The following is a 25,575-nucleotide window of genomic DNA, read 5'->3' as shown; positions in this document are numbered from 1 at the left end:
GTCCCTGTAAGTGATGATGAAGGGGATCCCTTGTTGAGGAAGTACTCGTTGTATAAGAGTTTGAAGAATATGAAGGAGTATAAATGGGAGGTTGGGACAATGTATGTAGATAGGAATGCTTTTAAGCAATGTGTAACTAGCTATGTTGTGCACAGTGGCAAAGGAATATGGTTCTCAAAGTGTGATAGCCATAGGTGCAAAGCTATTTGCCAAGAGGGTTGCAAGTGGTTTGCCATAAGATGAAGAGAGAGGATACATGGCAGTTGACCAGCTATTATAAAAAACACACATGCAGTAAGGCAACCAAGATTGGTATCATGAGTTCTAAGTGGCTGAGTAAGGCTTTTATGAAGAAGATTTATGAGAACCCTAAAATGAAGTTGAGAACTTTGATAAGGAAGGCTCATAGCAAGTGGAATGTTGATCTCACAAAGACCAAAGCTGCCATAGTAAAGCAGCGAGCCTTGGATGAGATTAATGGTACTTATGCAGAGCAATATAGGAGGATTCATGACTATGCTACCGACTTACTGAAGTTGAATCCGGGTTCCACTGTTCAGATACAAGTGGAGAGACCTCCTGAGTTTCAACTAGAGATACCAATCCCTGGTAAGGACATGAGACCACGATTTGAGAGGATCTATATCTGCTTGGATGCTTACAAACGGAGTTTCATGGTGTGCAGACCCATGATCGGTCTTGATGGATGCTTCATCAAGACTCTATATGGGGGTCAACTTCTAACAGCCATTGGATGAGACCTCAACGATCAGATGGTGTACATTCATGAGCGACCAACAAAAGGTAACCCTCAACCTAAGCAGTACTCACCTGAACTTGTGTAATTGATTCTGTCTTTAATTCATGTTGTGCTGTTATTGACTTGTGCTGTTTTTAAATTCTGCTTCCAAGGGATTGATCCCTACCTTTGATGAGTTGCTGCCTGGCATAGATCACAGGTTTTGTGTCAGGCACTTATATAGCAATTTTAGAAAAAGGTTCTGGTGAGTAGATTTATTCTCGATCTAGAATTAATCAAAATAGAATATAAGTTCGTTGCAAGTATAGCCTAGACCCACAAACAATCCTCTCGACCAATGTTTAGATTTTCAAATACAAAACATACAAACCAAGAGTCTTTCAACCTCGGGTCGTTCTCCCTAGGATGCAATCGAAGTATCACACTTTCAGCTGTAAGGGAAAAGGGGGTTTTCAAATCAAAGAATGAAAGATTAAAAGAACTTAAGAAATAAAAGAACTAAGAGATGATCAAAATTAAAATTAATGTAAGTAAAAAGGAAACAAGATCAAAACTAGTGAAAATGCTATGAATGCAATAAAGAGCCTTGACTTAGGAATGAGGATCCAAGGAATCCTATCATCGACATAACCACGACTATGATAATTATGATGAGTCAATCTCGCCTAGTTAACCCCTAACATTGAGGAGTAAGTCAAGCAAACATAATTGACCTTAATCCATAAGTCCTAGCTAACTTACCAAACTAGTTGATAAAAAGCTAGTGTCAATGGAAACAAGAGTCAACTAACTACCCAAGAATTACCACTAAATGTCGGGCATTATGACTCTAGTATCCTAGGAACTCAAATCCCAAGTTAAGGTGTGAAAATCTACTCAAAATTCATAATTGACATTTTCACAAACATCTTGTGGGCATAAAAGTAAAACATGAAAAATTGCAAAGACAAATAGAAGCTATAACCAAAATATTCACAATATCAACAATTAACATTCAATCAAATATAAAGGAAGCATAAAACATTAAATTCATCTATCAAAAGTCCAAGAAACCAAAATTGCATATATAAACAAAGTAACTTGAACCATAAGAACATAAAAGCAAAAGTAGTGAAATTAAAGAGAAGATTAAGAGTACTTACAATAAAAGAAGCAAAAATCCAAAAGCAAAGTGATAAACCCATATTTTATGATGTATTTTGTGCCCAATTCAAGTGATTTATTCAATCCCTCACCCACTTATTCATGTAAATTGCATGGTTTTACTTTCCCTTCCTTATTATGTGATATATGTGAAAAACATGTTTCCTATGCTTTAAAAATATTAATTTTAATTACCCTTTATTACTATTCGATGCCGTGATTTGTGTGTTAAGTATTTTCAGATCTCCTAAGGCAGGAATGGCTTAGAGGACAGAAAGGAAACATACAAAAATGGAAGGAAAGCACAAAAATGGAGTCTTGAAGAAAAAGGCAGTGACGCGAACGCATGAACGACGCAGCCGCGTGCCTAGCGCGAAGAGGCAGCAACGCGAACGCGTGACTGACGCGGTCGCGTGCCTTGAGCAGAACGCAAATGACGCATACGCGTGACTGACGCGACCGCGTGGAAGAGCAGAACTCCAGATGACGCGGCCGCGTGACAGACGCCACGTGCAGAATCCGCAGAAAACGCTCCCAGCGATTTCTGGACCCTTTTTTGGCCCAATTCTGAATCCAGAAACACAGAATATAAGCCAGAGAATGGAGGAATCAAAGGGACAACGAATATATCATACATTCATAATTTTAGGATTAGATGTAGTTTTTAGAGAGAGATGTTCTCTCCTCTCTCTTAGGTTTTAGGATTAGGATTCCTCTTAAAGGATTTAGGATTTCAACTTCCTCTCAGGTTCAATATTCCTTTTATATTTTTATTTATTCTAATGCTTTTATTCGTATCTGACTCATGATTACCAATTTGGCTTATGAATTCTTCGTATTTAGATTTGAATGTTTTATTTAATATAATTTGAGGTATTTCAGATTTGACTTTGCTTTGCTTTATCTATATGAATGCTTTTAATTTAATTTAGATTTTTCCCTTTTGGCTTTGGTTGATTAATTGGTAACTCTTGAGTTATCAAACTCATCGTGATTGATAATTGTTATTTTTGCTAATTAAATTGAATTCCACTAACTCTAGTCCTTTCTTAGGAATTGACTAGGACTTGAGGATCAAACTAATTAGTCCACTTGACTTTCCTTTGCTTTAGTAAGGGTTAACTAAGTGGGATTAAAACTCAATTCTCATCACCATCGATAAGGATAACTAGGATAGGACTTCCAAATTTTCATACCTTGCCAAGAGTGTTATTAGATATTAATTTATTAATTTATGCAATTTATTTTCCTTGTTCAAACCCTTCAAAACCCAAAATTCTACCTTTTCCATAGCTAATAATAAGTCATACCTCCATGCAATTCCTTGAGAAGATGACCCGAGGTTTGAATACTTCGGTTTATAAATTTTATTGGGTTTGTTACTTGTGACAACCAAAACGTTTGTAAGAAAGGAATTCTTGTCGGTCTAGAAGCTATACTTACAACGCGAATTTATTTGCGAAAATTCTAGATCGCACGAGAGTTTCGCTCTTTTCAAAATGGCGCCGTTGCCGGAGAATTGCAAACGTGTGCCTTATTATTGGTTATTGTAAATATTTTTCTTTTGCTTGTTTATTTGTTTCTGTTTTCATTTTTAATTCTTATTAGCTACCATGAATTCTCACCCCTCTCGCTTTGAGTTTGGTTCTAATATTGTTGAAGGGAATGAAAGCTATAGCAGGAACATGCATCAAGGTCAGAGCAATCAAGGATGGATGGAGCCACGAGGACTTGATCAACCCTTTAGGCAACAACACCCTCCACAGTATCACAGACGACGACCATTCTATAATGCATGCAAAGGCAATAGATACGGTGGATTCCGTTGTAGTTACCAATAAGTTCCACCCTGTGCTTATGAACCACCCTCTCAACATAGCTTTGAACCACCACACTCACAAGTTCCTTTTCACCATTCACCACCATATGACCCTTATCCACCACAATTCCAATCCAATTGCTCCCAAGAACCACCACATTCTTATTATGAACCCTCTCTTCCAACCAATGAACCCTCATATCCACACCAATCTCCAATGGATGACAAACTTCGTGTTCTTCTTCAAGGGCAAGCGAAGATGCAAAGGGACGTACTGGAACTCACTACTGCCTTAACCGAGGTAGTAAATAAATTAGCTTCCCAACATCTGAGCACTCAAAGTACTCCCATGGCTACATGTGGAGAATCAAAAGAAGAGCGTAGCACGAAGGAGACACTAGAAACTTCGATGGACAATGAAGAGCATGGCTTTGTATTGGAACAAGTGGAGGAAGCCATAATAGTTGTAGAGGAAGAAGTGGTTGAAGATTTAGGAGATGCTGAACCTCCATGGGAATCGAGAACTGTAAAGGATTCCGCCGAGAAGTTCGAATTTGATGCCAAGGGGGATAGTGCACAACCTCCAAAGCATATACCTTGTGAAAAATTGGACGGAACAGACCAAGAAATTGATTCCTTAGGCAGTGATGATCATGAATCAACCTCTCCTAGTCATGAACTTGCATCTGCAACTGAACTCCTTGAGCCTGAAGAACCTTATCCAAGTGAATACGAAGATGATGTCGAAGTAGATTTCTCTCAACCTCCAACTTATGACTTGAGTGACGAGGAAGACATAAAAGGCTTTGATCAAGACACAGTTGCAGTTGAGGAATCTTGCGAAGAAGTGGAGGAATTCACAGAAGAATACAAGGGAGTAAAGCTTACAGAACCACTGGAAACACCTATCCCAAGGCCATTACCACCTAATACAAGCTTCAAGTGGGTACAATCCTTAACCTTTGTCTTTACTTTTTCACTTGAATATGGTTTTCTTGAAACGGATGGCCAGCTTAGAGCTCTCTGCGGCTTTAAGAGTAAGAAGGAAATGGCTCGTACTCAGAGCTGGTGTGCAAGATTCAATAAGGTTCCACGCTTCAATTCAAAGTGCACGGATTGGTATCAAGTTCAATTGAATGGGTCTCGGAAGATGCTTGGTCATCTTAGTGAGAATACAATTTCTAAACCGCCCGAATGGAAGAATATAGATCAAGACAAAGGCGGATTTAAAAGCAAAGTTTGGGATCCTGGAATCTATTTTGACATTCGTCACCCCGGGAGCCTGAGAATCTATTTGAAGCTGCTCAAAAGCTTTACATGCCTAGTTTGGGACCCCCGAGGCTGTTGGTATTCCAAACATTGGTGTAGATTTCTGGATGAATTTAAGCACAAGCCACCATAACAGGAAGCTCATCAAATGTCCAACTTAAGGACTTTAACTAAAAGTGCTAGGTAGGAGACAACCCACCATGGTATGATCGTTCCTTTTTCAATTTTATTTCGTGTTGTTTGTTCTTTATTTTATTTTATTTTCACTGAACCTGGAAGTATTCATAGCAGCTACATTAGCACTGCATATTGCATACTGCATAATTTCATATATATATATATAAAAAGATCACCCCACGTGAGCGCGCAGGCCACGCGTGGGCGTGAGAAGGAAATCAGCGTAAAGATCCAACGCCCAGAAAGTTGGGCTGGAATCGTGCGGCTGGTGTGTGTTTAGCACAAAACGGCCCACGCGTTCGCGTCCCTGACGCGAACGCGTCACTTGCAAAACACTCATCCCATGCAAAAGCGTGAGCGACGCGTCCGCGTCGCGTGGATATTATGGCCCCCTAAATGGAGACAGAGAGTTGTGCTGAAACGACGCTGGAAGTGTGCGTCTAGCACAATTTTCAGCGACGCGGTCGCATGCCTCACGCGTCCGCGTCACCCATCTTTTACCCAACCCACGCGATTGCGTCAATCACGCGACCGCGTCGAACCCATTTCACCCTAGTCACGCGATCGTGTGCTCCACGCGTTCGCGTGGATTCAAAAATACTAACCCCCTTACCCACGCAAAACCCTACCCGTCGCGCCCCCATACCCCCCTTCTTCTTCTCTTCTCTGCAACCCCTTCCCCTCCTCTGCAACCACCACCGCACTAGCTGCCCACCACCGCCGACCATCGCGCCAAGCCACCACCGCACCCCACCACCGAAACCCACCCTCTCTCCTTCTCTTCTTTCTCTTTTTCCTCCACCCCTCTCACCCACCGCCGCCCTCCTCTGCCACTGCCCCCCCCACCGCGGCCAACCTCAAACCGCCGTCTCCCACCACCACAGCCCCACAACCCTCGCCCCCTCCTTCCTTCCTCTCCCACCTCCTCCAACCCAAACCCCAACCTCCACCCCGCCCCTGCTCCACCACCGCGCCGCCGTGCTCCCTCCCAGCACCGCCGCGTCTTCACCACCATTTCTCTGCCCTCACCTCTGTTCATACACATACCAGGTTCCGCCGAACACCGATTTCTCTATCTTCCGTAGTTAGTTGCATATTTTTTAGATTCTATTCAAATTAGGATAGTTAGAGATGCATGTTTGTAGTAGATTCTAGGTGGTTAGGTAGCTAGGATGTGGTTAGTGGATTTAGGCCTGATAATTGCGCTGTTCTTGTTACTTGTTTTCCCTATTCTGCAATTTTGATCTGGCTGTGATGTTAATACTATTTATATGCTATTCCTTAATGTTTCATGCTAATATTAGACTGTTCTTTACTGTTCCTACTATTTATGACTCTTTGCAGCATTTCTTTTTATCTCATATGAACTGTTTTTCTTGCTGTTTATTACTCGGGAACATCCAATTTTAGCCGGAATACTGCCTAATTTTCTGCAAATTGTTTTCATGTATTGAGTTTGGAAACTTACTATTTTGCCTTACTTGGCTACAACCAAACCAATTCATGACTGCCCGGGCTAGCATTCTTATTCCTTTTGATCCCCTAGTTAATAACTTGCACTATTGATGATTTCATGTTAGTTTTGCTACTCTCGTATCTATCTGAATTATCATCATTAACCTGCTATCCTTGCTTGAATATGAGTTGATTGTTCTTTACAATTGTGAATCTCTTGTTACCTAGGAAACCGATTATCATGCCACTCACTTTAACTTTCTTTTACTAACTCACGACTCTCACTTTCTAACCCCCCTTTTTCACCTATTAACCACTTTTAACTTTCTAACTTCTCTTTTGCTTTTAACCTAACTACTTCACCTTTCTAACTCAGGGCATGATCATTGTTTTTCCTATTTAACTTGAATTATGCTTTTCATATATTTTGGATTGCATTTTTTTTTTCAGACTTTTTCACTCGTATACAATCCAAATTGCACATATTTTTCAACTCATTTCATGCTTCTCTTGCTCTTTTGCCACTATGTGCTTATATTGCTATTATTCTATTTGCCTACTTGTTTTCCTGCTTTTGTTCTTCAATTATATCCTAGAATTTCTGCTTTTCAGGATGTCTGACCCTCAGCGCAAAGGAAAGGGCAAAGCAACCACTGGCAAAAGGAAAAGAGACGAATCCTCTATGACCATCCTGGACATTTTGCATGATGACTCCTGGCGGAAAAAGCACTTTACCCCGCAGGAAAAGGCTGACCAGCTCCTCACTGCCACAGATCCAATTAAATTTGCAAACAGAAACTGTGAGCTTAAGTATCCAGTGTTTGCCACTTCCAGGAACCTGTACCTGGAAAAAACTCTAAAAATCCAGAAGAACTATAGCAGTACACCTCCAAACAGATAAAACAGAGAGGCTGGTTCTTCTTGGAAAGAAACATGACAGAGGTCAATGCTTCCTGGGTCAGAGAATTTTACTGTAACTATTTCAAGACTTCCCTGGATGCAGTGCACCTTAGAGGAAAACAGATTTTGGTCACTGAGGAAGCTATTGAGGACATCCTCCACCTTCAGCCTAAGTCAGATCAGCCTGACGATTACCAAAAGGCTGAAGAGGATATGCGATTTATGAGATTTGACTGGGATGTTGTCAAGCAGAGAATAGACCTTGATCCTACTGTCCCATGGGTCATGGGAAAGAATACATCAATCTAAGGGAATCAAGCCGATTTACCTGAATGATGAGGCTCAGCTCTGGCACCAGATTCTGAGCAACTATGTGATGCCGAGCACTCATGAGACAGAGATGCCCGCTGCTATGATCACCCTCATCTGGTGTGTGATGGAGGGTAAGGACCTGTATCTTCCACGTTTCATCAGGCATTACATGGCAGGGTCCATGTCAGAGGCACTTTCCCTTTCCCTTATCTGATCACCCAGCTAGGCCGCCGAGCTGACGTGCCTTGGGAGCTGGCTGATGCGAAGCTGACTGTTGCAGACTGCAAGAAGATCATTTCTCACAGCAAAAAATTTCAGGCTTTAGGCTACAGACCACCATTCCTCACCGCTTCTGGTGAAGCAGCCACATCTTCAGCTGCCCCATTTGCCTCCACTGCTGCACCCGCCTCATCCACTGCACATCCACCTGCTCCTGAGCCCATTTATCATCTGGTGCATCGACTCTTTGTCCGCCTGGATCATATGGAGCGTCGCAACAAGCGGCGCTATGAGCACCTTAAGTTGATGATCCGATCCGGCAGTGACATCCCCTCCGAGCCTGACACCCCTTCTGATACATCTGAGGTGGAGGCAAGCGACCATGAGGCGGAGACACATGCCCAGGCTGAGCAGGCAGGACCAGAGTAGGCTGTGCCATAGCATGAGGAGCCACACCAGATCCAGGCCGTAGACCCAGAGATTCCTCTACAGTCAGAGCCTCCACTGCAGCAGACCGATCCTCCTACACTTATCCAGCCTGCAGATATTCAGCCTACCACAGAGACACCAGCAGCACATCATTCCGATGATGACGCTTCTTCACACCCAGTTTGAGTGAGCATCGAGGACGATGCTATATTTTAAGTGTGGGGAGGTCGCCATCCCTGGCTTATCTTTTTGGTGAACCACTACAGACTCTTCTATCTTATTTTGTTTATTTTTCTGTATTTTTATTTTTATTTTTATTTTTCAGTACTTACACATTGTTCTTTTGCTGTATTTTTACTTTATTTTTGCATTTTGCACTTTAGTTTATATCTTAGACATTTAGTTTAGTTTGCAATTCTAAACTTATTAGTTATAGAATATGTGGATTAATTAGTATAGTTTACCCTTTTTGCATATATTAGTTTGGTTTAATTGAAAATAAAAAGGAGTAAACTAGAAACTTTAGTAAATTAAAACAATCCACACACCTTGTATATATAGCATTACATGTTAGTTAGTTAACAACATTTCTTCAAGGAGGAACATTAAGATTTTAAGGGCCACCCTAAGATTTACATTGAGTTGAATGGAAACTCTTGATTTCCACTTGCATGACATGTATAACTGATATATGATTTTTGAGCTGGAGAACACACAGCCTGTGAGTTTTGAGCTTAATTGTATGGTTACATTCAAACCATAAATTTCATTCCTGTGTGTTTTGCCCTTCTTTTTTATTCTAGTGTTCTTTACTTTGTTTTAATCTATATGTCCAATATAGAATATAGATACATACCAAGAGATGATTGAGGCCATCATTTGAATTTTCCTCACTTATCCCAATTTAGCCTACCTTTTACATCACCCTTGTTAGCCCCCTTGAGCTTTTCAATCCCCTCTTGTTCTATAACCACATTACTAGCCTTGAGCAGAAAAACAAAATAAAAATCCCAAGTTGAATCCTTGGTTAGCTTAAGATAGATATTGTGTACAATTTAAGTGTGGGGAATTTTATGGGAACATGGGATGATAGAAACAAAGTAGAGATTTAAAAGGAATAAGTTATTTTAGAAATTTGGGGAGCATGCTCATGTGAAATCAAAATAACTAAATTACCATGTGCACTGAAAAAAAAAATATATATATATATATATAAATAAAAATTTCATATTTTCAGTACTCAAATAAGGGGATACAAAAATTCCCCAAGTGCAAAATAAAAAAGGAATCAATGCACATGGGACAAAATTTTAAAATTAAATTTAATGCATGAGCTTGTAATACAAAGTGGAAAAATTTGGGTAAATAGGTAAAGGAACTTTAAATTATATAAAGTATGTATGTTAGGTGAGATCTTAGACTAATCAAGGATTCACTTTGTTAGCTCACTTAGCCTTATACATATACCCTTACCTTTACCTTGGCCCCATTACAACCTCGAGAAAGACCTCATGATTTTTGTATGTCTGTATTCCATATCTATTGATTGGTTAGATGAAGAACAAAGTTTTAGAAAGCAAGGATAGAAAGAAGAATAGAGTGATTAACCCAATAAACACTGAGTGACTAGAGAGTAAACACAAAATTCAGTGAGGGTTCAATAGCTCATCACCATATATCTCTGCTTAATTGTTAATTGTCTTGCAAGTTTGTGAAATACTTTTACCCATCTCAATTGTAAAAGTGCTTTAACATTATCTAGGGTTTGACTATGCATATATGATTCCTTGAGGATATGAATTGATTTAATTACATGTAAGCTTTATATACTAGTGGATAATAATTAGAATTGCATGATTCATTTAGGTAGTTGCATTTAGAATAGAATGCATTGCATGAGATTCCACCATTCTAACTTTACCCTTTCTCTTGGATTTAGCACGAGGACATGCTATTGTTTAAGTGTGGGGAGGTTGATAAACCCATATTTTATGATGTATTTTGTGCCCAATTCAAGTGATTTATTCAATCCCTCACCCACTTATTCATGTAAATTGCATGGTTTTACTTTCCCTTCCTTATTATGTGATATATGTGAAAAACATGTTTCCTATGCTTTAAAAATATTAATTTTAATTACCCTTTATTACCATTCGATGCCGTGATTTGTGTGTTAAGTATTTTTAGATCTCCTAAGGCAGGAATGGCTTAGAGGACAGAAAGGAAACATACAAAAATGGAAGAAAAGCACAAAAATGGAGTCTTGAAGAAAAAGGCAGCGACGCGAACGCGTGACTGACGCGGATGCGTGCCTTGAGCAGAATGCAAATGACGCGTACGCGTGACCGACGCGATCGCGTGGAAGAGTAGAACTCCAGATGACGCGGTTGCGTGACCTACGCGGACGCGTGACAGACGCCACGTGCAGAATCTGCAGGAAACGCCCCCAGCGATTTCTGGACCCTTTTTCGGCCCAATTCTGAATCCAGAAACACAGAATATAAGCCAGAGAATGGAGGAATCAAAGGGACAACGAATATATCATACATTCATAATTTTAGGATTAGATGTAGTTTTTAGAGAGAGAGGTTCTCTCCTCTCTCTTAGGTTTTAGGATTAGGATTCCTCTTAAAGGATTTAGGATTTCAACTTCCTCTCAGGTTCAATATTCCTTTTATATTTTTATTTATTCTAATGTTTTTATTTGTATCTGACTCATGATTACCAATTTGGCTTATGAATTCTTCGTATTTAGATTTGAATGTTTTATTTAATATAATTTGAGGTATTTCAAATTTGACTTTGCTTTGCTTTATCTATATGAATGCTTTTAATTTAATTTAGATTTTTTTTCTTTTGGCTTTGGTTGACTAATCTGTAACTCTTGAGTTATCAAACTCATCGTAATTGATAATTGTTATTTTTGCTAATTAAATTGAATTCCACTAACTCTAGTTCTTTCTTAGGAATTGACTAGGACTTGAGGATCAAACTAAATAGTCCACTTGACTTTTCTTTACTTTAGTAAGGGTTAACTAAGTGAGATTAAAACTCAATTCTCATCACCATCGATAAGGATAACTAGGATAGGACTTCCAAATTTTCATACCTTGCCAAGAGTGTTATTAGATATTAATTTATTAATTTATGCAATTTATTTTCCTTGTTCAAATCCTTCAAAACCCAAAATTCTACCTTTTCCATAGCTAATAATAAGTCATACCTCCCTGCAATTCCTTGAGAAGACGACCCGAGATTTGAATACTTCGGTTTATAAATTTTATTGGGTTTGTTACTTGTGACAACCAAAACGTTTGTAAGAAAGGAACTCTTGTCGGTCTAGAAGCTATACTTACAACGTGAATTTATTTGCGAAAATTCTAGATCGCACGAGAGTTTCGCTCTTTTCACGAAGCTTGCTATAAAATGCTACAATGGAGATGGAAATGAAACCCTAAGAGAGAAATTCTACACTACTCCTACTCCTACTCCTATGGAAGCTTCCTAATCTAATTCTACCTAATACTACCTAATAAAACCTAATGCCTTCATTTGTCTTCAATTCCCCTTGATATAGCACTTCCCCTTCAGCATTGAGCCTTCAAAAACTGGGCCAAAAGCCCCTAAAATCGCGGATCACGTGTTTTATTAATGAATTCATGTGCAGGGACCTGTGCGTACGCATGCAGACTTTGCTGTTTCGCCACTTGTGCGTACGCACAGAGGGTTGTGCGCACGCGCACTAGCCGATTCCTTCTTGTACGTACGCATAGGTGCTTGTGCGCACGCACACTTGACTGTGTGTACTTTTCCTTGTTTTCTTCATGTGTTCTCCCTTGTACATGCTTTCTTCCACTTTTGCCTAGCCAAACTTGCCTAAATGACCTGAAATCACTCACAAAACATATCACGACATCGAGTGGCATGAAAGTGGAATTAAAATCAATAATTTAGGCACAAAAACACATGTTTTCTCATTTAGGTTCAAATTGGGGAGATAACACAAAAGTATGCTATTTTGGTGCTTAAGTGTGAGTTTATGTGATGAAATCCCTTCAAATCAAGCTAAAATATATCGAAAAATATGGACTCATCAGGTTCCCTGGTGTTCAGCTGAAAATGATGATGTGGCAGGCTGCAAAGGCAACATATGTCCAGGAATGGGAGAGAAGGATGAAGGAGATTCAGCTGGTTGATCAAGGAGCTTATAATCTTCTCATGGAGATCCCTGCCAAGTATTGGAGCAAGTCCATATTTAATTATTTTTCTAGAGTTAATACACTTGTAAACAATATGTGTGAGTGTTTTAACTCTGTTATTGTAGAGGCTAGAGAGAAACCCATAGTGTCTATGTTAGAAGATATTAGGGTTTATCTAATGAATATGTGGGTTGACAATAGACACAGTATAGTTACATATGCTGGAGAAATTTTGCCAAAAATAAATAAGAACATTGAAACAGAGTTTGATAAGGGTGGGGAGTGGTTGGCCATCTATGCGGGTAGGGACAAGTATGAGGTGTCTAGCAATCAGGGTAATAGAGACAAATTTGTTGTGGACTTAAAGTTACATGAGTGCTCCTGTAGAAAGTTTCAACTAACAGGTTACCCTTGTGAGCATGCCATGAGTTGCATTAGGAAAATGGGTTTAGATGTTAAGGACTATGTGAACAAGTGCTATAAGAAAGAGACTTACGTGGACTGCTATCAACATGTAATCTACCCAGTGAATGGACCAAATCTCTGGGCCCGGACTGAGAATGATGATGTGCTGCCACCAGTGTTTAGGAAACCAATAGGGCGCCCAAAATTAAGTAGGAACAAGACTGGTGATGAGTCACGCAATAATGGACCACTGGCTAAATTATCCATGACTGGACAACAACAAAAATGCTCCTATTGTTTTGCACTTGGTCACAACAAAAGAACCTGCCCTCGAAGACGTAAGGTGGAGGCCTCGGCAAAAAAGGTAAATTTGTTGTTGTCAATTTGAACACAATTCCTTATATGTGATTGTTTGTTGTTACTGTCTGATGAACCCAATTTGTGGAACCCAATCCCCTGATGTCACTGTTTGTTGTATCTGTTTATAGCATAATGCAGCTCCACAAGCCAAGAAAAGTGCTGGCACAACTAGGACTCCAAACCCCAACAAGAACCCAGCAAAGACAACAACAAAACCAACAACAAAACTTCAACCAAAGAGGAAGAGCAATACACAAGTTGGAGAGACCCAAGAGTCACAAACCTCCTCCAAGAGAGCTAGATGCAGTAGCAGCGCCAGTCAACCCCAGCCATCGATAGCAACTGTTACTAGTCCATCAAGGAGGACCCTGAAGTTCATGGCAGAAACACCACCTAGGGCCTGGAAAGCATTGGGATGAATTTATAGTGGATTTTAGTGTTTACCTTCTGTTTTGTAATGAAAGTGGCAATGACCAAGGGCTGATATCCCTGTGATACTTTAGACAGCCTACTATAAGACTACTAGTTTCATGTTAATCTCTTTTGTGTTGTTATCTTTTCATGGTTATATTTAAGGCTTGTTTGGATATTGTAATGGTCAAGAGAAGCTACTTTAAGACTTCTCCATTATCTAATGATTTAAATAAATTTTCAGCAGCATAATTATGTGAATTGGCAACTTAAGCCTTCTATTTATTGGCAGGTCAAACTGAATTAAACTTTTACAGGGCCAAATAATGTATGTCAAAATACAGGAACTCATAACTTTTCATTTCACTCAAAAACATGATAATATTTACAGCACATGCCTTTACACATACAATTTCCAAAAGTTTCAATTAACACATCACTGTTATCATCCTAACTGTATGTCAATTTTTTCAATCCCCTAAACACTTGACATTCCCTCCAAAATAGGGACAACAACAACAAAGCAAACAAAGATAACTGCTAACCCCCTAAACCTCAATTAAATCGATCATATAACAGCAGCCCAACCGTTGTCCATCCAAGAATTCCAACAGCAAGTGCCAATGCAAATTTCCTTTTGGCTTTCTACAGTTCTTGTTTCAACACACTTGCTTTATTCTTTAGTCTTTGAATTTGTAGGTCTTGCCCTTCAGGCTCAACTCAAGCAAAATAATCGCATTCTTCTCCTATCTGTTCTCAACCAAACCAAAAGAAATACACCAAATAGTTCAGATCCTCCAAACATTAACACCCAACGCTATTTTGAAACAAAAGACAGAAAAGAGGAGACTCACCTTATAGTTGACGCATCCCCAAAATCTTCTTCCTGGATTCTCTGTTATAGATGATGTCCGCAACATTGGTCTCTCTCCACAAAAGCACGCCGTCCTTCTCCCACGACTCTTGGTGATGCTACGCGAACCTTGGGAAGACGACTGAGGAGCCATTCTCAGCAGACGAAGAACATCAATTTTGGGGATTAGGGTTTACTTATTGGACCGGATTTCCTTTTTCTTTTTTTATTTTTGTGCTTCCAACAGTTAACTACAGCCACTGTACCCAGTTTGCCACGTCGGACACGACGTTAAGTATTTCACTCCCACTTAACGACAGGATTTGATTGATGCAAATCAAAACTATTTTGGACGTAAATAGAACACTTTAAACTTTAGGATTAAAACAGAATTCACCCCAAATGTAGGGGACCAAATTAGTACTTTACCCTTAAAAAAATTAACTTACATATATTAGATGATGTAAAAATTCAATAATATGTTTTTCAGATTCAATGAGATTACGTGCTCTCATTTTTCCTCCTTCAAATTTTATCTTTCACAGTAAAAAACAATATTTTTTCTCTGAGTTAAACTAAGTCATGGTGAAGAAGGTGAAAGTGACAAAATGAATGTAAAAACTGAAATTCCTTTCACCATCTTTGGTTTTGTACTTTGTTAGAGTCACGGAAGAGATAGAGAGTACAACACTTGAAACTCCAGTCCGCCCACCTTACTAAAATGTATGTTCGACACGTGTCTGGAGAGCTGACAATTTTCCCCTTCCATATGACTAGGCCAAGGCGCTCCTTCTATTTTGTCAATGCTCTTACCAAAAGATCCTTAAACTCTATTTCTAGTTTTCATTGCAGCCCAAGTTTTTTTCCGCCAAAAAAAATATTGTTCCCTTTTTTAGGTTCGTTGTATAGGAGAAATTTTTTTTCCATAAATATAGATTACACATATTGGGCCATTTAAAAAAAAAAACATCATCAATCCAATATTTAAAAAAAAAGTTCGCTATTACGCTGGTCAAACAAATTAAATTAATGTGGCCGAGGCATTGCACCAATGGTCAATATATTGACCTCATAGAAGTCACATTCTAGGTTCGAATCCCAGCTATGACTGAATAGTGATAGAACCTTTATTGTGTGAGTCAAGGTTTTAAAAACCGATTTGAACCGGCCAGTCCAACCGATTGAACCGTAAATCGGTATAAAAAACGAATTTATCATATATCAAAACCAAAAAATTTAAAAACCGTCGTTAGACCGTCGAACCGGTTGGTCGAACCGAACCAGGACCCGATCGGTTTTCTGAAATTTGCTCAAAACAGCGGTTAGAGGAACCCTAACCATTAACTAAAATGCGCAGCACCCTCTTGGCCTCTCCTCTCTCACAGCCTCACTCAGCCACTCTCCTCCTTCCTCTCATCGAGCTCCCTCACTCCCTCGCTTTCCTTTTTCTGGCCTCTGAACGAACACACTAAAGAAAGCAGAGAAGAGAACTCGAGCGCAGCTTGGAGGAAGCCCCGAAGCAGCCCTCTCTCGTCGTCGTTCCTCAAAGTCCAGCCACCGCCGCCATCCGCATTGCTATAGCTTCGGCGCAACGTCGCCCTTGTTCGCCGCGCGTCCGCCTCCTTTTTGGCCAAGCTTCTGCCTCTGTTTTTTGGCCAACCCTTGTTCTGCCCTTTTTGGCCAACCCTTGTTCGAGCTGCTTAGCCCTCTGTTCAGTCCTCTACGCCGCGTGTTCGAGCCTGTGTTCCGCCGCCTTTCAGCCACCGTTCAGCCATTGCTCAGCCTCCGTTCAACCATTTCCGTCGCGTTTTAAAGCTCCTCCCTCTGCCTGTACTGTTTGAATTTCAGAACTGCTCCATCCTAGGGTGATTTTTTTACCTTCTTCTTGTTCTTTCTTGTATTAATTATTCAGTTATTGTTTTATTTGATTGTTGTTTTCATGATTAGTATGTTTTCTAGTTCTTATTTTGTTGTTGGTTTGCTGTAGTTTAAAATTTTAATTGTTCTTGTTATTTTGATTTTCAGTTTTAATTGATCTTATTAACTTGTTAATTTGATAAATTATTGTTTTGGTGTTGTTCTTTACCTTTTGATTGTTATATTGTGTTTTGCTGTTGTTGATTTAATAAATTGTTCATTAAGTGGAAGATGAAAACCTGCCATGTTAAAACTGCTCCTGCCATGTTAAACCTACCATGTTAAAACTGCTCCTATTGGTTTAGTATGACTCAATCCCTGCTTCCAAAGAGATTCTACCACCATGCTTGGACATTCTCTCTGAGGTTGGCCCTGTGATGATTAAGGATGTAAATCTTGTGACCCACTTTAGGAATTAACTTTTTAGTTTCTTTTTTAAATTGGATTTTGAAATTTTGTTTGTTGATGTGTGGATATATTCTTTCATATTCCTCACAAAGTCGTAGTGATCTGAAAGCCTTTGATCCCATAGCCTTTGTATTGTTGCATATTGGTAGATAGAGGTGTCAAATTTTGTGACATATGGTAGTAACTAATAAGTAGAGTAGTTTATTCTTTTCTTTTTTATTATAGATATGTCGAATAGAACAATGTATATACTTTTGAAAACTAAATTGTTTCTTTTGAACCAAAATTCGGGTGATTACTCTTTTCTAAATATGCAAGCAATTCTATCTAGTTGGCCATGAAAGCTTTCATTTTCTTTCTAATTAGTGTGTGTTAGGTATTGTGATGTGATAGCCTATTAGCCTTTGCTTTTTTCTGCTTGCCTCTTCTGTGCTGAGATGAAAAATGGACATTTGAATTGAATTGAATTGAATCTGTTGTGAATTCTGGGATTTTTACAGTGAAAATATTCGCCTAAGTTCATAATTAGTTGGTAATTAGTGAAAATATATAATTTTATATTTATTTAATTATGACTGGGTCAGCCCAGCGATCGATTGGATTACTCTGACTCTTACTGGTTCAATTGCCGGCGGGATAACCGTTGGATCCTCTGCTTCGCTGTCTCCAGTCATATCTCCGCCGTACTGTCTCAGTGGCTGACCTTTTTGGTTCACCCCATTCTTCTTCTCTCTGCCGTCCAAACCGGGCATACCTCCGTCATCACCACCACCTGTAGCTGTGCGAACACCTATCACTGCCATAGTGGGTTTTCTTGAGATAAAACTGAGATCTGAAAGCTTTCTATATGTTTATTATAATAGTATGGAACCTTTGTTCCCGTGTACCCACAAATCCTCCTTTGTTATTCATTTGTCCCAGAATTCCAAGGTTTTATTTGGCCCTTCTTTGTCTGAACTTTTGAGAGGTTGAATCCTTGCTTTCCGCTCTCGCATGTTTGTTTTATTTAGTGATGGTTTGTGCTTGAAAAATTTGCAGTGCAATCTTACAAATCCTAAGGAACAAATGTAGCATTGCTTTTGTTTATTGTCTTTCTTTGATGATTAGTTGAATGCTCATGTTATTACCTATATGAATTCAATGTTGTGTTTTGGTTTAGTGGAACTTAAACATGTGGGATTCATGATCTCTGTACACTCCCCCCCCCCCCCCCCCCAACCAAAAAAATCTGTTATGTAAATTATTGACTTCGCCCTTGGTTGCATTGTGATTTGGTTAGCTATATATAGAAAACCAGGCGAATTTGTTAATTCTGTGTCAAAACGGATTTGTATGGTTTCAGGTGGCGTGGAATTGTTGCAATCTCTGATAGTTGTCCTCATCAATGCCTGAAATACAGATGGATGAACCCATGGAAAGTGGTGAGAGGCCAGTCTTCAAAGATATTAGACGCTACTTCTGTGAATACTGTGGCATTTGCAGGTCTAAAAAGATCTTAATTACCTCCCACATCAATTCACAACACAAGGTACTTTGTTCTTTCTGTCTTTTGTTTCAGCATATTTGATACAACAACAATGATTATCCTTTTTTTAATAGTTATCTAATCTCTAATTGTCTTTGCTGTATTTCAAACCCAATGATTGGCATGGTTTGCAATGAAAAACCCTTTATATGCAGTTGTATATTCTACTAGTTATTGGTTGCTTTCTTACCTATCTATTTCAAAGTTAAAAATACGATAATATGCAATTACACTTGGTTATCTTATTTGATTTGAATTGATGTGTTTAGGACGAGTTGGAAAAAGCTAGAGCTGAAGGAAATAATGAAGCACATTGCGAAAAGCCCAACAACACTTGCCAACAATGTGGTGCTAGCTTCAAAAAACCTGCCTACTTGTTGCAGCACATGCAAAGCCATTCACTTGAGGTATTTGATTTATTAACAAAACACCCTTTTGTAACTAATTAACTGAAATATTACAATATAGGATAAACTTTTACATGTGGAAAATTTGTGACTATATGGAGAGCCAAGGAGTGTAAACTAATCCAGCAAGCTACTATACCTTTTTTAAAATGAGTACACTGGAAAAATCTTCTATAGGTTAATACTATATGATTTAAGATGTATCACTGAAGTACATATTTTTGCAGGAAATTAATTTATAATATACTATAACTATAATAATGTTATAGTGTGAAGCATTGGATCCCAGACAAAGAACTCCAAAATGCATGAGGCAGCATAATTGGACTTGATGGATTAGTATCAGGTAGGGAGACCTCCTGTGAAGCTCCATCAAGGATGCCTCAATCACGCTTTATTCAAGATGAGGTTGGCAATTCGTTCTTCCATGTCTTGTTCTTATTTAACCAATTGACACCCATTGCGTTTTTTTGGTTGGCATCTTTTGACATTTCTTTTAATGGCTCCAGAGGCCGTATGTGTGTACGGTTGATGATTGTCAGGCAAGTTACAGAAGAAAGGACCATTTGACTCGTCACCTTCTACAGCATGAAGGGAAAACTTTTAAATGTCCAATGGATAATTGCAACCTAATCTTCTCAATAAAAGGTAATATGGCAAGACATGTTAAAGAGATTCATGATGAAGGATCTACATCCACAAATGTAGAAAGTAAGCAGTTTGTGTGCCCAGAAACTGGCTGTGGAAAGGTTTTCAAGTTTGCATCAAAGCTTCGTAAACATGAAGATTCTCATGGCAAGTTTTCATCTAATTTGATTTTCTTTGTGAATAATCAAAGTTTCCATTTTATGTTTTGAAAATGTTGGGAAAAATTGTGAAGAGAACTTCTGTTCTGCAGTTAAGCTGCAGTCGGTAGATGTAGTGTGCTTGGAGCCTGGTTGCATGAAACATTTCACTAATAACCAGTGCCTTAAAGAACATATTGAATCCTGTCATCAATATGTAACCTGCGACACTTGTGGAAGTAGACAACTGAAAAAGAATATTAAAAGGCACCTTCGCACACATGAAGCTGACAAATCACTGGCAGAGTTTAAATGTGAATTTAAGGGCTGTAGCTGCAAATTCTCAAGCGTAAGAACCCTTAATCTTTAAGCCGCCGCATATTCGTTCTAAGTGAATCCACAACCATGGTTACATATTGAACATTGTGTTGATTGATTCTTTTGGTTATGCCTCAACAGAAATCCAATCTCGTTACACATAAGAAGGTCGTGCACTTTAAAGAAAAGCCCTTTGTGTGTGGTTTTCCTGATTGTGGCCTGAGATTTGCTTACAAACATGTCAGAGATAAACACGAAAAAACTGGGAAACATGTTTTTACCCATGTAAATTCTTTTCTGACTTCATATTCCAGTTCAATAATTTCCTTGCATTGCCTAGCCTTTGCATTAGCAGAAATGATCAATGAAGTTTTTCTTGATACAGGGGAATTTTGAAGAAGCTGATGAACAATTCAGGTCAAGGCCAAGGGGTGGGAGGAAGAGAGTGTGTCCTACAGTAGAAATGTTGGTCAGGAAAAGGGTTACACCACCTAGTCAATTGGAGAATTTGTTATTTATGCAGGAGTGACTGGATGAATTGACCTTTCTGTCCCTGACATTAAGTATATATGTAAGGTAGATAAGGTAGATTTAAGCATCTTGCCATGAGTGTGGTACATGAAGGATTAGTTTTAGCATAATGATTAGTGTTCACTACATCTTACATATGTTGTGTAAAAGTATGAAGAGTGGCATGTGCATTATAGTGTAATCAATGACAATATTGTGAATAGTATATCTTCATTATCCTAACGGTCATGTTTGTAAGTGTATCTTCCCAAAGTTTTAGTTGCCATCACCATGAGACATACACAAAGTACAACATTATAGCTAGTAAACAACTAAAAGAAGCAAAATGTTTATTGGGCTTCCGATTTCAAAAGAATGTTTGTAATCGTTTAAGTTTTTAGTATTTCTGAAGACTTGGGAAAACTACTGGTAAAAGTTTTTAGTATGTCTAAGGGAACATGTTAACAGTATAATAATAAAACTTTAAATGAATTGGAAACGTAAAAAAAAAAAAACTATATTTCAATGACTTTTAATAAAATATATTTCTACAGCATTCTTAGCATGTGTCTTTTTATTTTAAAACAGTTAGTAAAATGTATTAATATATTATATATTATGGTCGTGCTTATAGATTCTTCAGCAACCATTAAAGTATGAGCAACTAAAAGTGTCAAAAGTGATCTTGGAAATTAAAGTTTTAATAATTTTTTTGTGAAATATTTTTTTTTTTCATTTTATAATAGAAAAAAGTCTTACTATTTTTATTCCCTTTTTATTATTTGGGACGGTTATAATTGCATGCTCCCTGAGAGTCCCAATATTCTTCACCTATCTATCATCCTGAGAAGACACATTTTCCCCCTCTCCAATAGCCCAGGTTGTGTACCTTGAACTTTCACAATCTCTTTCCAAAGAGGTGAATCTGAACACTTGCTGATCAACATATCTATTTCTTGCTGATATCTCCCGTACAGTCCTTTATACACCTTAACCCAAAGTGAATCTTGCTCTGTCATAAAATTTCAAGCCAACTTCATAAGGAGTGCATTATTCTTCAGTGCCAACCTTTTAAATCCGAGTCCTCCTTGGTTTTTAGGTGCACAGAATGTGTCCGAATTCACATGGTAGATCTTCCTTTGTCCTTCACCATCCCCCCATATAAATTTCTTCTGAGCCTTTTCTTTCTCTGCGAGTCACATTTTTGGAGAAATAGATTGGAGTTTTTGCTGCACTCACTTTCAATCCCGAAGTGAGGTAGAATTCCTCCATTACATCGCAGATGTTGCCCATCTGCTCAGGACTAGCCTCAGAAAAAAGTAAAAGTAAGAGGTCATATGCAAATAAGAGGTGTAAGATAAATGGTCCAAGCCTTCCCACCACTAAAGGTTTCCGCAGCCCTTGCTTGACCTTTCACTTTATCAATTGCAATAGTTTATCCATCGCAATGACGAATAAGTATGGCGAAATTGGATCGTCCTACCTCAGGCCTCAAGATGGTTGGAAATCATCAGTCTTTCCTCCATTCCACAATACGTTGTAAGTTACAGTTGAAACACATTCCATAATTAAATTCACCATCTGGAGAGGAAACCCAAAGTCTGAGACAAACCTTCAAATAACTCCATCTAATTCAATCATAGGCTTTCATAAATCGGACTTTATGGCCATAAGTTTTTTCTTGCCTTTAGCCTTTTTCATCAAGTGAAACCATCTCCTTCGCAATTAGAATATTATCTTGAATCCTTCTACTTGGGACAAAGCTAGCTTGATAGGGAGATATTCGTTGGGGCAGCAAAGGTTTAAGTCTCCCCACCATATTTTTAGTTATACACTTGTAATTTACATTACAAAGTGTAATAGGACAAAACTACCAAATAAATTTTGGCACTTGAACTTTAGGGGTAAGGGATCATACCCCGGTTTTCCTTATAGAAAAGGACTGAGAAGCCATCATACCCCGCTACCTTCAGTGACCTAATATTAAATATGGCCTTTCAGATTTCCCTCCTGGTAGGTCTCTCACACAAAGCCTTCTTTTGAGTTTCTTCTACCATTGGATAGTAACACCCTTAATCAACTTCTTTTGGTTCTTGTTGATCCTCTTTGTAGAGGTCTTTGAAGAAATTCAGTGCTTGTATCTCTAGTTTTTTTTCTTATCATTATTTCTCAATTTAACCACTCTGTTCTTTCTCTCCTAATTATAGTTCTCGTATGAAAGTAATGTGTGTTTCGATCTCCCTCCACAAGCCAAGTATCTCTTGACTTTTGTGTCTATAGCACCTCCTCTCTATCCGAAATTGCTTCTAGTTCTTTGTTGAGTTGTTTATCTAAATTATCTAAGAAAGGATTATTCCAGTAGCTCACTGCTCTTTGTATTCCACCATTCTCCCCATTAGTTTTCTCTTTTTCTTTTGCACATTGTCAAATGTCTCCCTATTCCATTTTTTCAAATGGCTTGAGAGCTAGGTAAGAGAGTGACTAAGGTCAATGTGGTCTTTCCAACCTTGTTTGATGATATTTTCAAACTCTGGGTGCAGATTTCAAATTGCTTCATATCTGAAGGGTCTCTCCCTTTTTTGTTTCTGCATTAACTCCATATTGATTAAAAGGGGGTGGTGATCCGAGAAAGATCTTGCAAGCACGTCTACTCTTGCTTCTGCAAATCTAGCTCCAGTTCACATTAGCCAAAGCCCGATAGAGTCTTTTAAACATTTTATCCATGCCATCCTGTTTAGGTTCTTTTCCAAGTAAACTTAGACCCCACAAATCCCAAATCAATGAGGCTACACTTAGTTATCCAATCATAAAATTTTCTACAAGCATTCATATCTACTCTGGCACCTCCCTTCTTCTCTAAAGAGTTAGCTATTTCATTAAAGTCTCCAACCATAACTCACTCTTCAGTCACGCTACTCGCCATAGTAAACAGCTCCTCCCATAATCTTCTACAGTTATTTTCCTGAGGGCTGGCATATACTGCAGTGAGCATCCAACTTTTTTAGTTATTCACACTAATTTTTCTATGCATATACTGATGTTTGGATCTTATAACATAACCATTTACACCAAGATTATTTCACAATATCCAAATTCTCCCAATGAATCCATTTGCTTCCTCTAAGTGGTAGAAAGAGCAAGCCAAATCTTCTAATAAGTAATAACTTCTATTATCCTATTACCACTGATTCTAGTCTCCAAAAATAAAATAATACCTAATTTGTATTTTCCTTCAAGGTGCGGCAAAAATCTTTGTTTGCCACTCCTCTACAATTTCATGAGAATATTGTCATCATGAAAAAACAAAGAAAAAGTTACCTCAGGTTGAGGTTTATGACCTTCCCCATGCAGGCTTCTTCTTTTCCATTAACAAGTTACATTGATGTCCCGTCCTCAACAGACACCTTGCTTTTAGTGATTATGTCTCCATTATTATGGTTAAGGTCCTCCTCTAACTTCATGGCTACTTCAACCATTAATTCAATATCCACAGAATGCAGATCAGGTGGTGTGGGATCAAGATGTTCACCCATTTTCTCATCCATCTGAATTGTGTTCTATATGATAATATCTCCAACACTGGGTAAGGGTCTGGTCTTCTATCCAATTTTACTCGGGGTTTCAAATTGTGATTTTTTGGGTTTTGATTTATAGTCTGTTTTTTGTTTGCTATAGAGGGTCCATTGGTGCTCGCTACAGCCTTAGTTGTCACAGTCTAAGTAAGATTTTTATCACCTGCAATACTCTAGTTACCGTTATTCTTCACAATTGTTACCTCCATCATTATTCTCTTGTAATACTACAAACCTTGTACTAGAGGCAGTAACTTTTTCATTTGCACCATTTTCTACAGCCCGACTACCATTAGCCTCTCATTTTCCTCCTTTTCTGCCAGGTGCACTCTTGGATACCACCATCCATGGGTCGTACACTTCACCTTCTGATGTTATGACTTGTTTGCCCTTATCTTTTCTCAAATTTTCATCACTACCCTCCACCCTGTATCCTCTTTGCTCCTCCCTTCCTTGCACTTTCCTAGCTTCCATGGCTGCCTCCTTTGAGCATTGCTGATTTGGGGGCAGTTAGCTTTTTTGTGCCCCACTCTGCCACACCCAAAATAAATGCTATGAAGATTTTTATACTCCACTTTATACTTGACTTCATTAATGGAGTACTGAGCAATTAGAGTCTCTATTAGGTCCAATTCAATAGATAGTCTAGTAAATTTTTCTCTACTTTTTTATGTCGCATAGGTATCAACTTTAATAGTTTGTCGTACTATATTCCCTATCTTCCTTAGCATACTCTCTCCTCATAATATTCTATTGCTAACCCAGGAAGCCCCCAAGTTGCAATTCTATCAATCTATGGCTTCTGTGGGATTCAAATTCGGCTTCCAAAGGTGAACAGAAAGGTAGTGATAAAAAATTTTCCGAGGTCTGAGGGCAAAATCTAAATCTTCATTAGAAAAAAAATTTAATAATGGAGAAATCATTACCCATATCAATCACATTAATACTATCCATTTTTTCCCACATAGTTTCTAGCCTCCTTGTTAGAGTCATTAGGGATATTTTCCTTCCTTAACAACTTAACAAATAGGGTGTCCCACCATGGGTGTCATAACTTCTTCATAGTAGCCTCATTGATCTTGAAGTTATAGATTCCTTCAACTTTCTCCACTATAATACCTTGGGCTAGCTCCTCTTCTGTCTCCCTAGGTTGCTTCTCCTTTGAAGATGCTCTTTTTTCTTCATTTCTTTCAACTTCAGCTTTTATATTGACTCTGCCTTTCCCCACCATATCACTGAAGGATCTCCTTTATTCATCAGTTTATATTCTTTCTTCTTCAGCTCCTTGCATCTAGTCTTCCACTCTAGGTATTAACGTTGGGTCTTGTTCTCCTGTGAAAACTTGGCCATCATCTTCCATTCTTACTTTCTTGCCATGTCTAAAGTTTTGATCTTGTTTCCTTCTTGCAGCTGAGATTGGAT

The 25,575-nt window shown here is 38.7% G+C and overlaps 2 protein-coding genes across 2 annotated transcripts; both read left to right on the top strand.

Moving 5' to 3' along the window:
* Window positions 1-773: 773 nt before the first annotated feature.
* On the top strand, window positions 774-13,866 carry LOC148575729 (uncharacterized). The gene is made up of 4 exons (XM_088502521.1): window positions 774-804; window positions 893-998; window positions 12,581-13,451; window positions 13,576-13,866. The coding sequence occupies exons 1-4, from the start codon at window positions 774-776 to the stop codon at window positions 13,864-13,866; spliced, it is 1,299 nt and encodes a 432-aa protein (XP_088358647.1).
* Window positions 13,867-16,053: 2,187 nt separating this feature from the next.
* LOC107625055 (transcription factor IIIA) lies at window positions 16,054-20,839 on the top strand. The gene is made up of 7 exons (XM_016327599.3): window positions 16,054-16,576; window positions 18,379-18,564; window positions 18,831-18,968; window positions 19,478-19,763; window positions 19,867-20,102; window positions 20,213-20,356; window positions 20,457-20,839. Exons 2-7 carry the CDS (start codon window positions 18,421-18,423, stop codon window positions 20,598-20,600), a joined length of 1,092 nt encoding a protein of 363 aa, XP_016183085.1. The 5' UTR covers window positions 16,054-16,576; window positions 18,379-18,420; the 3' UTR covers window positions 20,601-20,839.
* Window positions 20,840-25,575: the final 4,736 nt, after the last annotated feature.

This window comes from Arachis ipaensis, chromosome B1, assembly GCF_059453495.1.
Source record: "Arachis ipaensis isolate K30076 ecotype BB chromosome B1, ASM5945349v1, whole genome shotgun sequence".
Classification (NCBI taxonomy): Eukaryota; Viridiplantae; Streptophyta; class Magnoliopsida; order Fabales; family Fabaceae; genus Arachis; species Arachis ipaensis.
Note: the sequence above shows the minus strand (reverse complement) of the source record. Positions and strands in the feature narration are given on the sequence as shown.

Coding starts and splice junctions, on each gene's coding strand:
- LOC148575729 (XM_088502521.1), top strand. CDS start 774: ATGGTGTACATTCATGAGCGACCAACAAAAG. Junction 805..892: donor TCATGAGCGACCAACAAAAG/GTAACCCTCAAC, acceptor GACTTGTGCTGT/TTTTAAATTCTGCTTCCAAG. Junction 999..12,580: donor TATAGCAATTTTAGAAAAAG/GTTCTGGTGAGT, acceptor TGGACTCATCAG/GTTCCCTGGTGTTCAGCTGA.
- LOC107625055 (XM_016327599.3), top strand. CDS start 18,421: ATGCCTGAAATACAGATGGATGAACCCATGGAAAGTGGTGAGAGGCCA. Junction 20,103..20,212: donor GTAGCTGCAAATTCTCAAGC/GTAAGAACCCTT, acceptor ATGCCTCAACAG/AAATCCAATCTCGTTACACA. Junction 20,357..20,456: donor GGAAACATGTTTTTACCCAT/GTAAATTCTTTT, acceptor TTCTTGATACAG/GGGAATTTTGAAGAAGCTGA.